Source organism: Xiphophorus hellerii, chromosome 5 (assembly GCF_003331165.1).
Source record: "Xiphophorus hellerii strain 12219 chromosome 5, Xiphophorus_hellerii-4.1, whole genome shotgun sequence".
Taxonomy (NCBI): Eukaryota; Metazoa; Chordata; class Actinopteri; order Cyprinodontiformes; family Poeciliidae; genus Xiphophorus; species Xiphophorus hellerii.
In genome coordinates this window covers 13,616,594-13,632,607 of record NC_045676.1, presented here as the reverse complement: position 1 = coordinate 13,632,607, position 16,014 = coordinate 13,616,594, and the positions used below count along the sequence as shown (strand labels likewise).

The window sequence follows — 16,014 nt, the reverse complement described above, 5'->3', positions numbered from 1 at the left end:
ACCTCCTTCCGCTCAGTTAAACTTCAGGCTGCAGCTCAGGAAGTTACCACAGGAACTCCGCTCCACTGATATCGCCTGCATCCCGCTGCTTCAGTCCAGGTTTACGAACCGTTGTCGAATCAAACAGAACCGGAGAACCGGAACTCGCAGCTGTTTGGACCCGGAGACTCGTCTACCAGAGAACCGAGCTGAACCTCCGCAGTGCTGAAGTTAACAGATTACCGAGCTGGCAGAGGTGAGGATCTGTTAGCTGGGTCCCGCTATAGCTAGTACTATTGGGTCATTCATTCAAGGCTGCTGGGGGGTTTAAATCGCACATCCTGAGAAGAAGAAGTGAACTAGTTTATTCCTGTAATGTGCGACTGTCCTCTGCGGACTGTGAGCTTTCACAGAAAGGCAGATGTCGAAATAAATCTCTAAGGTGTGTCTGATGAAGGAGTCTCTTTTTCTCCTCAGTGGCAGACGTGGCTTCGCTGCGATGATAAAAGCGTCTTTATTTCCCTCCAGGCTGTGATGGTCCGGCTGGTAACTCACTGCAGGGCTGCTTAACAACTTCTTTTTCAAGGGGTTTTAAAGCAGGATCCATTAACAAACCCGGACTGTTTATTTGTACTTCATCTTTAGTTTTCAGTTGTTTCTGTGTATTTAAAAAAGCAGTTTTACGTGGCACATAGCTGGAACAAATTATTTTAAATTGATTCAGAAAAATAGGTTGCTCATATTTACAACATCCACCATTTGCAGGAAAATTAGAAACTATCCACTCTGAAATTTACTTACACTGTTATGACTACTAGAGATGCACCAATCAGGGTTATCCTGACTGTTTTACCAATTCCACCTTTTCTACAATGTACACCAAAAAGATTACATGGAATTCAAGATATTTAACAGATCATTTTAAGTTTAAAAGAAAATGCAATTCTAAGTTTTTACAAATGAATGAGTCACAGCATGTTAGCTTTTTTCAAGTTTTGTTTTTTCTAGTAAACTCAACATGTACATTACGCTACATGCTTTTTCGTTGATGCATTTATTTATTAAAATGTGCTATTTTAGTTTTTTAAAAATTATTTCCTTTATTTAACCAGGTAAACCCCGTTGAGATCTAGATCTCATTTTCAAGAGGGACCTGGGCAGAAGGCCTGCAATACTCAGCAACCTGTGTATTGCAGGTTGCTGCATTACACAGCAACCTGGTTACAAAATAAAACTAATTAATACATATACATTTAGCAACTATGAAGACCAAAAAAATTCATATTTTTCAGTGTTTAATCTGGTTATCACCAGAAAACATGAAGAGAAAATTGGCATCTCTCTAGATTTTATCATTACTAATTAAATTTATAAAGATACCTCAAAACATGAAACATTTCCCAACAAACGTAAGATCTACAATGAGAATTTACCCACATTGGCTTTGAAATATATGAAACTTTATTAATTAAAGATGCTCCAATCCATATGTGTTTTATTTCTTAAAATGGTGGAAGTTCTCAGTTTTGATTCATTTAATGAAAGGTATGGAAATTTGTTTTATGTTGTAGGACTGTATCACATTAAAGACAAAACATATTCAGCAGCTTCTTTGATAGATGTTATGGTTTCTAATTTAACAGAAAATAAAATAAAAAACCCATTTGTTGGCAGTTATGAGTCTAACCTCTGTTTTTTATTTATTACTAATAATAATGGAGGGTAGATTGTTCTATTTCAATCTTCGACCAATTGATTGGTGGATCTCAGTTATTATTATCACAGTTTGCTGCATTTGATACTGATTTACTGTATTCTGCTTCATTGTATAAAAGTTGTAGGAGCCATATACACATTTTTGGAGCTTAATACAAAATGTTATTTTGTGTTTATGTGAGTTAAGTATTTACTCTGTTATTTGAAAAAGATAAGCGTCTGTAATTGTATTGTGTTTGAGCTTATGACATGGTGCCTTTTGATTGGTTAGTGACTAATTAGTTTATGAAAGACGAAAGTACTTGCTCTTTGTAGAAGTCTGGCACCTTGAGAGTAACACAGTCTTTTGACCGTCACTTTCTATTTGTTTTGAATCTGTTTGTTATTTTTTTTTCTTTTAAATTCAGTAAAGACTTAAAGATGACCGTCGGATTCAAGACCTCTCTTTTTTTGGAAGAAACGTGTTGCGTATGAAAGAGCTTTAAGGGGCTAGACTAGTGAGAGCTTGCCGCACTTACAAAAGTGTTTAATCCCACATTTAAAATGGTATCTGGTTCCAGCTTGTCAGAAATCTCTTTGATGTTAACATCACTCTGCTGGTGTCTGTAATCACATCGGTTGTTCTTCTTTCCTGCAGAACAAAACATTTCTTGAAATAGTCGCAGCCAAGACATACAGCCCTGATTTATTATGCTGTGAGTTCGCAGAGGAAAGTATATAATTCTCATGCACTTTCCATATGGTTCCTTTGTGGGTGTGTCTTTAACAGATGTTTGAGATCAAGCGGATCTGTTGCATCGGAGCCGGGTACGTAGGTGGCCCAACATGCAGCGTAATCGCTCAGATGTGCCCGGAGATCACGGTGACCGTCGTGGACGTCAACGAGACGCGCATTAAAGCCTGGAACTCAGACACTCTGCCCATTTACGAGGTAGGAAGATATCAGCGGTTTCAGAGCACAGAGACGAGGATTAATTGAGTTTTATGGTTGAACTTGGACAGAAAGCAGCAGCTCACAGCTTATTAACACTTTTTCACCTTTGACATGCTTTGCAATAAGGTGTGGCTGATACAGGGTTGACATGAAAGTTCAGCCTCACTTTTTTTATTATTATTATTTGAAGCCACACCTTGTCTCTGAAGAGTGTTGACTCGGTAAGATTTGGTTGTTGCTGCAGTCCGTGTCTCAGTAAGACCGTGGCTCCGTTTCTTTGTGAGCCGTTAATTAGTTCCAGGCTGTTTCGCAATTTTCCTGCGTCAACCCTGGCCACACACTATTACATCATCATGACTAGTGGTGATCAGCATGAGCTGCTCGTGTGTTTTGTGAAACACTTTCCCCTCCTTGCACTTGCACTAACTGAACCCTCCACTTCCTCTCATTTCAGCCGGGACTGAAAGAAGTGGTTGAATCATGCAGAGGGAAAAACTTGTTCTTCTCCACAGACATTTCCTCAGCCATCAAGGACGCCGACCTCGTTTTTATCTCCGTGAGTCACGCAGTCTGAGCGCACGTAAGATTTCCTTCTGTTTAATCAGCTCGCATCATAACTGCATCGTCTCGGCAGGTCAACACCCCAACCAAAACCTATGGAATGGGGAAGGGTCGCGCCGCCGACCTGAAGTTCATCGAGTCGTGCGCTCGGCAGATCGTAGAGGTCTCCGATGGCTACAAGATCGTCACGGAGAAGAGCACCGTCCCCGTGCGAGCCGCCGAGAGCATCAGGCGGATATTTGACGCCAACACCAAACCCAGCCTGAACCTGCAGGTGTGTACTTTCACATACAACTCTGTGGTGTCCGGGTTTCTTCTTGTGTCTTGCTTCTGAGTGTGAGCACGTCGTTTTAGGTGCTGTCCAACCCGGAGTTCCTCGCAGAGGGAACGGCGGTGCGGGATCTCAAGGAGCCCGACCGCGTCCTGATTGGTGGGGACGAGACGCCGGAGGGTCAGAGGGCGATCAAAGCGCTTTGTGCTGTGTATGAACACTGGGTGCCCAAATCCAGAATCATCACTACGAACACCTGGTCGTCTGAGCTCTCCAAACTGGTGAGTGGACCATATAGAGAACACATGGATACTGGTGGTTTATCCCAAAACCATTTACTCAGAAATTGTGTTCAATGCAGTTCATGTTTACTTTATAGCGCTAAATTACCACAAATGTTATCTCAATGCACTTTACAACAGAATCTGGTCTAATTCAGTTCAAATCAATCCAGTTCAATCAAACCAATTCCAGTCCTAAATCAGATTTTAGTACAAATGTGTTACAAATTCAAACCTATTTGTAGTGTAACGAAAAATACTTTCTACTTATGATTTACAGTACCTTAATGACTTTTAGTAATCAGAAAAGCTCCAGTAATTTCTTAAATGTTATTTTATTAAACCTTCAGTCTAAGCCAAAAAAAATTTGTTTTCATGAATTTGGTCGTATTTATTTCACAGTCCTTCATATTTGACTCCAATAAACAAAAAAAACATTTTCACAGTAACTTGGACACCAAAATGTTTTCAAATTCTGTTTTTAGCCAAAATCAACATTTCGATGTCAGAGGTGAAAAAATTCTCATTTGATTATGTGAAGCTCAAGAAACCCTCAATTACTTAAGTCTGTCAGGAAAATACTGAATTGCGACATTATCGTTGAATATTGCGAGATTAAAATGAGTTGCAATAAACTTGCTTTTCCCTCACACTTCAGCATCTCTGAGTCTAAGATCCGCATCAGTGAAAATTCATTCATGACGTCCAACATTTTATCGGCATGCAGAACGTGAATCCATGGCTCTTCAAATATTGAAAATACTCCGTTGCAATTGTGACCTTGCACACATTGATATTACCATACCATAATTTTGATGTACTGCGATGCTCTATCAAAAGTCAAATAATTTTGATAAATGAAAAATAAAGGATGTCCAAAGTTGCAATTCTTACTTCTTTTTTTTTTTTGCGATGACAAGGAATAAAAATATTCTATTTTTGTTTTTATTTTTTGGCTGAATGTTGAAAGAAACATCTGGTTGTGTTGTGGATTTGCAGGCAGCCAATGCTTTCCTGGCCCAGAGAATCAGCAGCATCAACAGCATCAGTGCTCTGTGTGAGGCCACAGGAGCCGACGTGGAGGAAGTGGCCAAGGCCATCGGAATGGACCAGAGGATTGGCAGCAAGTTCCTCAAAGCCAGCGTTGGTAAGAATCACAGCAAAACCTTTTAAGATGCAATGTGTGTGTCTGTGAAGCAGGACAATCCTGAGGTTGAGTAACAGGAAGGCAATGTTCAGACTGCAGAAACACAAAATCTTCTCAAGTATTTTTAGTGTAGTTTCTGGTGCAAATATCTTTGTACACTTGAAATAAAACAAAACTAACTTGCATGTAGATTTTCAGAGAGATATAGGAGCTTGTTTTAACTAGTTCCCATTGCAAATTATTTCACTTATAAGAGATTTTTCCAAAGATATAAGTGAAACAATCTCCAAATGGAACTAGCAATTTTTCATCAATATTAAATAATTATGAACTTAAAAATGTTACTTGTAAGATAGTTTTGTTAATTCAAGTGTACTGAGACATTTGCATCAGAAATTAGACTAAAAATACTTGGTAAGATCGTGTCCTTTTACAGTGCAGGTCAACAGAGCTCAACTTTCCTTATGGAGGGAATGCTCTGGAATATTTCTGAAAATCCCTTCACAACATGCTTGGAACAAAACGTGCTGGAGGATTATCCCAAACAATAAATGGTGCAGCTTTAGAAGGTGGTGTTTATTTTTAATCCACAAGCATTCGTTGATGCCCTGTTCAGGTTTCGGTGGGAGCTGCTTCCAGAAAGATGTGCTCAACCTGGTGTATTTGTGCGAGGCCCTCAATCTGCCGGAGGTGGCGTCCTACTGGCAGCAGGTGGGAACTGCACCTCTATAAACGAAGGGTCTAGTTCTCTGGATTTGTTTCGTCTTTATTATTCTGATCACGATTCCTCTCAGGTGATAGACATGAATGAGTACCAAAGACGACGATTTGCTTGTCGGATCATCGACTGCCTCTTCAACACCGTCACCGGCAAAAAGATCGCTCTGCTGGGGTTCTCTTTCAAAAAAGACACAGGTGACACCAGGTCAGTCTCTTCTCGTTTTCTTGAGTTTATCAACTGGTTTGACTTGTTTTGCAAGTGTGAACTTGTCCCAGGCACAGCAGAGAAAGGCTAAAGCTTTCATTCATTGCTATTAGCATGGCCAGTCAGTGCTGATACTTTTCCACCACTTGGAAGCTTGCCAAAGCTCACTGCAGTGAACTTCACCCCTAACCACTGTTGATGTGTATGTGTTTGTGTGTGTATTACAACTCCAGAGAGTCATCCAGCATCTACATATCAAAGTATCTGATGGATGAGGGGGCCAAACTGTTTATCTATGACCCCAAGGTTCTTGAACAGCAAATCATTTATGACCTGTCCCAGCCCAGCATCTCAGAGGACAACCCAGAAAGAGGTGAGTGAGCGAGCGAGCGAGAGAGAGAGAGAGCGAGAGAGTTCATTGCTTTGTTGGACCTGCAGCGCTGTGTGATTTACTGTTAACGATTAATAAACACTCAACTCGAGTAGCCTTGTTGAGAACTCGTGCTTTGAGATACTTAGAGCTTTAGCTTTGTTTAGTGAATTTGAAATCATGATCAGTGTTTGGGAAAGGCATTTTAAATTGACACACGGGTTGAATGAATATGAATAACTTTTCTAGAATCACCTTTCAGGTTAATTTTGTTGTTTCTGCTTCCCATTGAAAGCTTTATAAAACATCTCAAATTAATTGTAGTTTTAAACTTTTCTTTATGTGTTCAGGGTTCATGTCAGGTCTAAATACCTATTAGAGACAATTTAAACAAATACAGGAAAGACAAGAGAGTTAGATTCTTTGTTTCTCGCGAGGAGAGCAGACAGAGATGTGTTTACAGTTACAAACCTCCGACCGCTCTGGAAACACATCTCCCGCTCCCCTATTTTATTGATTTTAGGAACCCTGCCACACGGGGCGCTGCAACCCTAAAAGGGTGGAGTCAAAGCATTCATCACATGGTTGCAGCGCTAAATAACATTCACTTCTAGACACATGTTATCTATACTCTAAATCTTTCTTTCTCCAGGCACGGCGTTGACTAAGACACGTTGCATAGCTTCAAAGCAACGGCTTTGTATCACAAAGAAGCACAGAGCAGAGTTTATTGTCAGGCATGTAAAACTCTGCTGGGAGCAATTAACACCTCCATTTCCCAGGGAGTCATGCTGAGAATACCTATCACCTCTCTCTCTCAAGGAAGCCTTAGGAAAGAATCAGAATTATTTAACACACAGAAGCATTACTTATACTAAGAATAAAGAGTAAAAGCATATAAGCAAACAATATCTAAATGTAACTACAAGACTACATAATACAACGAATATTTGATAATTACTAAAAATACAATTTATCCAACAGTTCATATGGGTGCTTGAAATCTTTGAAAATGCTTGAATTTCAAAAAGGTGCTTTCAAGGTTTGGAAAGTGCTTAATTTCTGCATAAAGTCCTTGAAAGTGTTTGATAGTATAACTGGTGTTTTGTAACAAAGTTGTAATAAACTTTTAGGAGAAAAAAACTCCTTATAGAAAGTGATTATTTATATTGCCTTTAAGCAAGTAGGTCATTTGCCTTAAGACAATTTGTTTAATGTAATGAATATTTATTATTCCTAATGAGTTATCAATCTGTTTGATTGAAATAAAAGTAGTTTTGATTTTAAATGTTAGTTATTGAAACTCGGGGATGTTTTTAATTGAGTTTGTTTTGTTCTCTGACCAATCAGGTTTTTAGAGTGTGTGAGAAAATTTTGTTATTTTAGTCTACTTGGTCGCTACTATGTAGAATATTATCACAATAAATTAACAACAATAAAAAAATTTGCTTTTATTGTGAAAGTTTGGTGCTTGGAAAAGTTTGAAAACTTAACTTTGAAATCAAAAAGTGCTTGAATTTTATTGTGGGAAAAGTGTATGAACCCTGTGTGATGTAATGATGAATCATGTTGTTTAAGATATTTACAGTGAAAACTGAAACATAGTGGCTCTACTGTTTAATAATGAATTAATAATAATTCTGTTTTCTGAAGTTGTAATTTAGTTTTGTGGTAGTGAAACATGATAAATTCCTCTCTTTTCGTTTCTTTTCTCAGTGTCTGAGCTGGTGACTGTAACGTCAGATCCTTATGAGGCCTGCCAGAGCGCTCATGCGTTGGTCATCTGCACGGAGTGGGACATGTTTAGGGTCACGATCATAATTACTCTTCTTACACATCTCTTCTTCCTTGGCAACCGTGCACTTGGGATTTCATGATGTCTTTTTGACGCCTCTACAGGAACTGGATTACGAGAAGATTTACAAGAAAATGCTGAAGCCGGCGTTCATATTCGACGGTCGCAGAGTCCTTGACCACCTCCACGCCGAGCTGCAGAGCATCGGCTTTCAGGTGAGCGGACATACTCTACGTATTTTGTCACGTTATTTTCATTGGACTCTACTTGGCAAACCTTAAAAATGTTGAATGTTGTTTTTGAAGTAGATTGAAAACTGATCGGTGGTTTTATTCCTTATTTTTTTAAATAAAAGTCGTAAGTATGTGGTTTTTGCAGTTTTCAGTCTTGGACTGGGCGATACGGCTATGTCGATAATTGTTGATTAGTTTTTGTTTTAAATATCTGAAATACTGCCGAACTTGTGATGCGACCTTTCCCGTTTTAATCCAGTCTCATTTGAGTTGATGTACTTATTTTTCCTTTTTGCGCAAATCTTTTTTATTTTTAAGCAGTTACATAAAACTGCTGCTGCAAGTTACCCAACAGGCTGTTGCTAGGTAACCAAAGCATGAGTGAGTTGATCCCACCCACCTTGCTTAGCTGGCTGTGAGAGGTTGAGCAGCTACAGTCTTTCCTCTGCCTACATCCCCCAGAATGCTGTGTGGTTCTGGATCGGAGTTGGTTGAAATGATTGAATATTCTATCAGACGTATTTTGTATTGATATTGATTATGTGTCTATCACAATATTGGAGACATACCCTAAAATTTTTACTTATAAACAAACTAAAAACCTTGTATCGTTTTCTGCCTCCTGGCCTCTGTTTTTCTTGGTTCTAATGAGTGAATTTCCTGCTGAAAACAATGGATCATTGTGATGCGTTACAGACTGTTAGTGCGATTAGGTGAAACTTTAAGGTGCAACAGTTCTGCAGACAAACGGCTAACTTCACCTCTCTGGTTGCAGATCGAGACCATTGGAAAGAAAGTGACTTCTGCTCGAATCCCTTATACCCCTGCAGTTGTTGGGTCTCGCACCGCTTCTACTGAGCCTCCAACCAAGAAGGCAAAAGCCTAAAGCTGAATTCTCCCCCCAGCAGCAGGCAACTTTCCTCCTGCTTCCTTTTCATTTCAACAGCAGAGGGGCCTGAGTAGCGTCCTGCCACCTGCTGGCCACACAGCAGGCCTGCAGCTTCTCTGCTACCTGGACGGACGACTGAAAGTGATTACAGATCAAATATTTTTTATATGAAATCATTCTATGTGCACCAATAACTTTACATCACATTCAGAACAGTATTTCACACAGACACACATCAGATGACCTGTTTTTTTTATATAAACACTATAAACACAAGTCATTTCTTATATAATTTACTATATAATGAAGTACTGTCCTTAAATGCAAAGTTTTATATAATAAAAAAACCCCCAAAAAAAACAATTTTTATAAATCATGTTGCTGTATGTTAATCTTCCGTGTCAGGATGTTCACCTGAAGGGCCAATGCAATAAAATGTGAGTCTATAATTTGTACTGAACACTTGTAATCTAAATCTTTAGATACAAATATACTTTTCTCCAATAAATCTGTCTTTTTAAGCTTAAATCTCATTTCTGAGCTCCCTCTGATACTAATGTATCAAGTAGACATACAGACAGAACATTTTAGAAAAGATGTTTGTTTCACACACTACTTGATTTCAGTGTTTTAAAGAAAGCAGAAAACAGGACTTCCTGTTAGAGCTTTCGCTCCCTATGCTGTTTATGGAGGCCAGAGAAGGTGATTGAAAAGTGCAGCTTCTGCTCCCAGCTGGCCACGAGTCTCATCTGGTTCTCTGATCGTTTTAACAAAAGGCAGTGCTTCAGGGCAGCTACAGGTGGAGACGGAAAAACTAGTATTAGTTCACAAGTCAGCTAAAGTAGAACGCTTCCTGGTCTCTGTTTTTCTTGGTTCTAATGAGTGAATTTAATGCTGAAAACAATGGATCATTGTGATGCGTTACAGACTGCTAGTGCGATTAGGAGAAGAAAAAAAAAACATGAGCTGCTTCAAGAAGCTTCTTGTTCTGTTGTGATTTCTGCTTTTCTCTTCTTCAGCAGATTCTTCAAGAAGAATTCACCTGTTAGGAGCAAAAATAGTTTTTAATTTTCTGCTTTATTACTTGGAACTGTTCAGATATGGAGGCTTATTTCCCCCAAACTTCCTCTGAGCTGCAAATGACTAAAGGTTAGCCAATTAAGAACCGATTAACTCGGTTCTTAATCTTTACTCTAAGGCAGGGGTCTGTAACCTGCAGCTCCAGAGCCACATGTGGTTCTTATAAAACTACACACTGTAAGAAGTATTTTGTAATTATAAAGGGAATAAGAAGTGGTGGTTTTTGCAGTTTTTCTGTAGGAGTTTTATGCAATAAAGGGGAGAAAATATCTACTTTAGGAACACACCAATACAACAAAGCTTTTAAAATACAATTTACTGTAATAATTTTTAGTTTTCTATCTATATGTTTTATTTTTCATATTTACGGAAGGGACTTACAATGCTCTACAAAATACTTATTCCCTCTGTAAACATTTGATTTATTTTGTTCTAAAATCTGATAATAGAAATTCATTTTTAATTAAATTTTGTCTTTTCAAAATAAAAGTATTTCAGTCCATGTTTATAAGATATTTTGAAGCTCTAGACAAACTTTAGTTTTATAGCAGTGAAGCAGAAGGTAGGTGTGCAGTGTTCGTTTTTCTACCGCTGAATATAATTTAGATGTGTCAGAGTAAAAGAAGCTAAATATAAATGATGGCCAACATTTTCTAAATGTTCTTTTCCTTGCACTTTGAAATTATGCACTACTTTGTGTTTTTCCAAATAAAATCTCAATACAGAATGCTACTTTAAAGTTTGGTACTATAGTGAGGCAAACTAAAAAAGTCCAAGTGGTGCAAACATTTTACAACGCATAGTATATCGTATTATTAGTTGTAAAAACAACTGTTGATGAGCTGTTTTGTTGCACAACTGGACCTAACTCCAGGTCATCTGAAGATACCCTGAATGCTGCTCATATTGCTGCTCTCTGGGAACGAAAAACAAGCTGGTTTGATCTAAGATCTCAGCGAAACTGAACCTCCAGACAATTAAATCTCAAATTACAGCACACAAAAGGAAAACATGCACAAAAAAACAGACCTCACTTGTTTTTCTAAATGATGTTACAAGCAGGCAGAACCATGCAGAGAGATCTACCGCTTACAATTTTATTCTCAATGAAATCTAATCTGAACAATTGTGCACTTAAGTTCATTTTCCTTCATATTTTTGCAGCATTAATAATTCAGCTCACCTGCTTTGTAGGAGGATCGAACCAGTGGCCCGCTGGCTGTGTACACAAATCCCATCTCGTTCCCGACTTTCTCCCAGTAAGCAAACTTTTCAGGGGGGATGTATTCCTCCACCTAAACCCGATCACACGTCCTCATAATTATGCATCCATCTGCAAACAACAAATCTGACCTGACTGCTTCTGCAGTGCGGAGGACTCACCTTTAGGTGGCGCTTTGTGGGCTGCATGTACTGACCGAGGGTTAGACAGTCCACTCCTGCCTCTCTCAGCTCTGCAACGTCACCACAGCAACAGTCAGACAAGCGCTTACACAGACCTGTGTGTGTTTATCTGCAGCTGCCACAGACCGGTCAGAGTGTTGACTATCTGCTGGTCGCTCTCGCCCAGTCCCAGCATGATGGAGGTCTTAGTGAGGACGCCGGGTTTGACCTGCTTGGCGTGTTTCAGGACAGTCAGGGATTGGTCGAAGTTCGCTCTGGGGTCCCGAACATACCTGGAGCGGGTGGTGGAGAAATGTTTCAGGCTGAGGAATGAATCTGGCGCCACCTGGTGGTCAGGCTGTGTTAGCTAGCAGAGATCTGAATTTAACACAGTCAAGATGTTTCTGTTGTCTTCCATTTCATTGTAATCATATTATCGACTCATACAAAAGGACAGTAAGGCTGTCATATTGCATAAAATGAGCTTGATCATTTACATTCTGATGGTAAAAATTTTTTGAAGAGCGATTTTGTTTACAGAGACATTATAGTCTGTTTTATTTACGTCTTTGGTTTTTATTTTTGTTTTATTTATTGTTTTTGGTTGTTGTGTTTTATTTAGGATATTTAAAATATCTTCCAGTTCCAGTGTTAGGTGTTCTATACAAAATTAAACTTAATTGGTCTTTGAGAGAGTGAAATTGAATTATTATGCCATTTATCAATATTACTTGAAAATGGTCTCAAAACAATATTACCAGTTATCGCAATAATTAGAGGGCCAATTTATCATCCGGCAAAATTTGATGTTTTGACATCAAATTTGCCTAACAGGCAGAGTGATTTATTATAATGTTGGTGTTTCAGATAGATATAAAAAAATATATAAATTCATGTAGCTCATATTAAATCTCAACAAACTGTTTGATTATCCTCTAATCAACTATTTCTTTTTGTGATAGTACCCACAAGTTTATTAATATTATGAAATAGTAAATTACAGAGGTGTACAGTGTGCATACCGTTGCAGCTCTCGCACCGTCTCCACATTGTGAGCGTAAACGTCTAGCCCTGACAGGGCAATCTTCTCTACCGCTGACAGGTCGCCACGGAAATCAGGGGTCAGGCATTCGACCAGGATGTGAGGGTTTCTGCATGAAAAAGACAAAAGCGCTTGCTAGTCAACTTTGCTCTCATGAAATGAAATGCATTTAAAAAGATCTAATGGCAGATCCATCTGATACAAATCTAAAAATAATAATAATAATAATCTACCTCCCCTTCAGGCTAGTAACTGTTTTAGCAAAGTGTTCTGCTCCTCCATCAGCGATATCTGCAAATAAACAGCAGAAATAAAACTGATTGATCATTCAAAAGCATATTGTAAGTATGTTTAGCAAATTTGTAGACATTTAAATTGTATTGTGGATAAGATTTATGTATTTTATGGTCTGTAGAAGTATAGGGAAAAAATATTACTAATTAAATTCTAAAATTCTGTTCATCCATCAATCTGTGCTTTTTTTTCAGGTTCTGTACTCAAAGCCCAATTACTGCAGAAAATTCTGCTATAACTTTCTAGAAACCTTTTCCAAATATACTCTACAAATGGGCTTAAAAGAATTGATAACAGTGGACGTTTAAGTCAGAAAACGTAAGGAGTTAATAGGTGTGATGACCAGTAACGGTTCAGCACCAGGTGTGGCGCAGACACACTGGGGGAAGAAACTTTACCATCTCTGTCAACAGATGTCAGAACCACATAGTCCAGCCCCCAGGCTGCGATGGCCTTGGCTGTGTTGTAAGGCTCGTCTGGGTCCAGAGGAGGCGGCTGACGGGCCGTCTTCACCGAGCAGAACCTGCACCCTCGGGTGCATGTGTCTCCCATTAGCTACCAGCAGAAAGACAGAAAGAAAAGTAATCTATGCGTCAGTGGAAAAAAAAATAGACACCTGAATTGTAGCATCGATAACAGATTCTCCATCAATGTAAGAAAAGTTAACTTAGCTGAACTCAGCTGTCTTTAATTGCTGAAGAGTTCTGAGCTTCAAATGACTAATATATGGAGAAAGTCGTTGTGGGGGAAACTTTATTGAGCTCATAAATTACTATAAAGGTCATTTATGATCAAACACTCTGTGGCAGGAGCTGCTAAAGTCAATAAAAGAGCAGCCTGCTGCATTTTAAAGTATCTGAGAGGTACCTTAATGTATGATCTAATACATTCATGATAAGAAGCATCTTCAGACATTAAAAAGAAAAGTTAACATCCTTCATTTCAACATGACGGCGGAGGCTCACCATGATGGTGGCGGTAGCGGTGGCATATTCTCCTCCACCCCAACATTCTCCAATGTTTGGACACCTGGCCTCCTCACACACCTGAGAAAACACACAGAGACACTGTTACAAAAGAAGAACGCAAACAGGATTATTTAAGCCTGTCTTTGCTGTGTAAATCTAATAGTTTCAGTAAAAGGTTGAATAAAAATATTGCACACAGTTTCCTAGCTTGGCAGAATTTTAACTGTGACGTTAATCAGATGCACCCTTGTGCAGACATTTTCAACAAGTTTCCCTGCTACGTTTCATGCTTTGGTTTTATTCTAAAGTTGAAGCATGTGGGTAGTCTGCTGCTGACCGTGTGCAGGTTGAGGTCTCTCAGTGTGTTCTTCAGCCTGTTGTAGTTCTTTCCAATAGGGATCTCTGTCTTCAGCCATGGAGGAAGCCTCAGCCTAACAACAGCAGACAACAGACATACAGATCGTTTCACTTACATGTGTCTGATAAGCTTTAATTTGTTAAAATGATCAATTTCATGCATATCTATTTAAGCAATTAAACTGTCTCCTTTAAAGTCCTATGTTGATGAAGTATGATGAACATACTTTCTCTGTAAATTACAAAAGTATTCACCATCTTTCCACATTTTGCCACGTTGCACCTGCAACAAACTTTAACTAAAGAGATTTTGTGACAAGAAAAAATAACTTAAAAAGGATACATGCTTTAAATACTTTTAAAGTGTTAGGAATCTGAAGATTGTGATATATATTCATATCCACCTCCTCTGCTCTGATCTGTTTCAATAAAATCCAGTTCAAACAACTGCATTTACAAGTCTTTGATTGAAAAACAGTAAGTAATTTTCCTTCTGCTTTTCATTAATGAGCCAGTTGCTTTTGTCTATCGCATAAAATCTCAATAAAATACCAGCACGTTGTTGTAACACCACCGAATGTGGAAAAAGTTCAAGGTTGAAACACTGTACCTCTCCCCCTTCTGTCTCTTCAGGTTGCCTCTGTACTCTGCCCACTTGCTTTTCTCAGAGAGTTCCCCAGATATAAAGTCCTGCAGCCCGGGGCCGTCCTGGCTCTGAAGCTCCTTCTTCCTGTCCTCTCTGTCTGCAGAGGACTTGGGTGAAGTGTTCAGACAGCTTGTGTACACCTGTAACCAGAAGTCACTCCGGTCAGCTCTCAATTAGTCAAACATCAATTATTCTCCAGATAAGAAGTTTAAGGATCCACAGACAAGAGTCTGTTTTGATAAATAAGCTGTCAGCAGCACAGCAGAGCAGCGGAGTTACAAAATAAAGACTGCTAGCTAATGTTAGCTCCAGACCCACTGACCCCGATTCTGAATGTTAGCTTAGCGGACAGAAAGCAGTTTAAATAATTTTCACATATTCGGGTTTCCTCAGACACTCACATGTAAGATCGATCTGGGACTTAACCTTAAGTGGTTTGTGGAAAAGCGACCCGTCACACAGCAACTCTGTTTTAACAACGCCATGACAGCAAAATCCCTAGAAACGATCTAACCTCGACAAGCAGCTGCTTCTGTCTAATGCTGCATTCATGAAACGAAAACTGACTGGGAAATATGACATATCTCTGGTTTCAAAGTTTTTCATAAAAACAGTACCATAAATTATAAAAGATTATGCATTTTAATAATGATTTTTTTTCTTTTGTTAATTTAAGTAATTTTGCTAGCTATACCAGTACGTATTTAGTTTTAGTACATCTGAGTTGTATCTTAATTATTTAACTTCGACTCAACTAAAAACATTAACCAAATTGGATTTTAGCTATTCGTGGAAAGCATTCCCATTTCCAGTTTACAGCTCAAGTATTGTGTATAATTTTGCTCACTTTAAGCGTTTTTAAAAAAAATATTTTTCCAGATTTAAAATGTTTCAATTTTCTTTGCTAATTTTTTAAATCTAAGTAATCCACATACAGAAAACACTGCTATTGTGAAAATTTAACTTTCGTTTAACCTAGATTTAGGTAAATAGGGCTTTCATTATTTTAAAGTTTGTAAATAAAGCCAGTAGATTTTCATAAAAGACACTCGCAAATGTATATACCTAAAAATACACTCATTTGTTTCTACTTCATCCCAAAATATACTTTTCTGTCACATTTTGAGTCTTCAGATAGAGTTC

At 38.6% G+C, this 16,014-nt stretch overlaps 2 protein-coding genes across 2 annotated transcripts; one reads left to right on the top strand and one right to left on the bottom strand.

Annotated features, from left to right (window-relative positions):
* On the top strand, nt 1-9,622 carry ugdh (UDP-glucose 6-dehydrogenase). The gene is made up of 12 exons (XM_032563602.1): nt 1-235; nt 2,465-2,626; nt 3,084-3,185; nt 3,264-3,464; nt 3,545-3,742; nt 4,742-4,889; nt 5,506-5,600; nt 5,684-5,814; nt 6,048-6,187; nt 7,901-7,992; nt 8,084-8,194; nt 8,988-9,622. Exons 2-12 carry the CDS (start codon nt 2,465-2,467, stop codon nt 9,096-9,098), a joined length of 1,491 nt encoding a protein of 496 aa, XP_032419493.1. The 5' UTR covers nt 1-235; the 3' UTR covers nt 9,099-9,622.
* lias (lipoic acid synthetase) lies at nt 9,247-15,407 on the bottom strand. The gene is made up of 11 exons (XM_032563603.1): nt 15,273-15,407; nt 14,836-15,011; nt 14,206-14,299; nt 13,866-13,946; nt 13,299-13,455; nt 12,840-12,897; nt 12,587-12,715; nt 11,712-11,857; nt 11,565-11,635; nt 11,365-11,476; nt 9,247-10,143 (listed from the first exon to the last, which is right to left on the bottom strand). The coding sequence occupies exons 1-11, from the start codon at nt 15,354-15,356 to the stop codon at nt 10,073-10,075; spliced, it is 1,179 nt and encodes a 392-aa protein (XP_032419494.1). The 5' UTR covers nt 15,357-15,407; the 3' UTR covers nt 9,247-10,072.
* Nucleotides 15,408-16,014: the final 607 nt, after the last annotated feature.

Excerpts from the sequence above, each read along its gene's own strand:
- ugdh (XM_032563602.1), top strand. The coding sequence starts at position 2,465 with ATGTTTGAGATCAAGCGGATCTGTTGCATCGGAGCCGGGTACGTAGGT. Across the intron at positions 3,465-3,544 it reads AACCCAGCCTGAACCTGCAG|GTGCTGTCCAACCCGGAGTT; the intron begins GTGTGTACTTTC and ends ACGTCGTTTTAG. Across the intron at positions 6,188-7,900 it reads AGAGGACAACCCAGAAAGAG|TGTCTGAGCTGGTGACTGTA; the intron begins GTGAGTGAGCGA and ends TTCTTTTCTCAG.
- lias (XM_032563603.1), bottom strand. The coding sequence starts at position 15,356 with ATGGCGTTGTTAAAACAGAGTTGCTGTGTGACGGGTCGCTTTTCCACA. Across the intron at positions 13,947-14,205 it reads GAGACCTCAACCTGCACACG|GTGTGTGAGGAGGCCAGGTG; the intron begins GTCAGCAGCAGA and ends GTGTTTTCTCAG. Across the intron at positions 12,898-13,298 it reads GACATCTGTTGACAGAGATG|ATATCGCTGATGGAGGAGCA; the intron begins GTAAAGTTTCTT and ends GTTTATTTGCAG.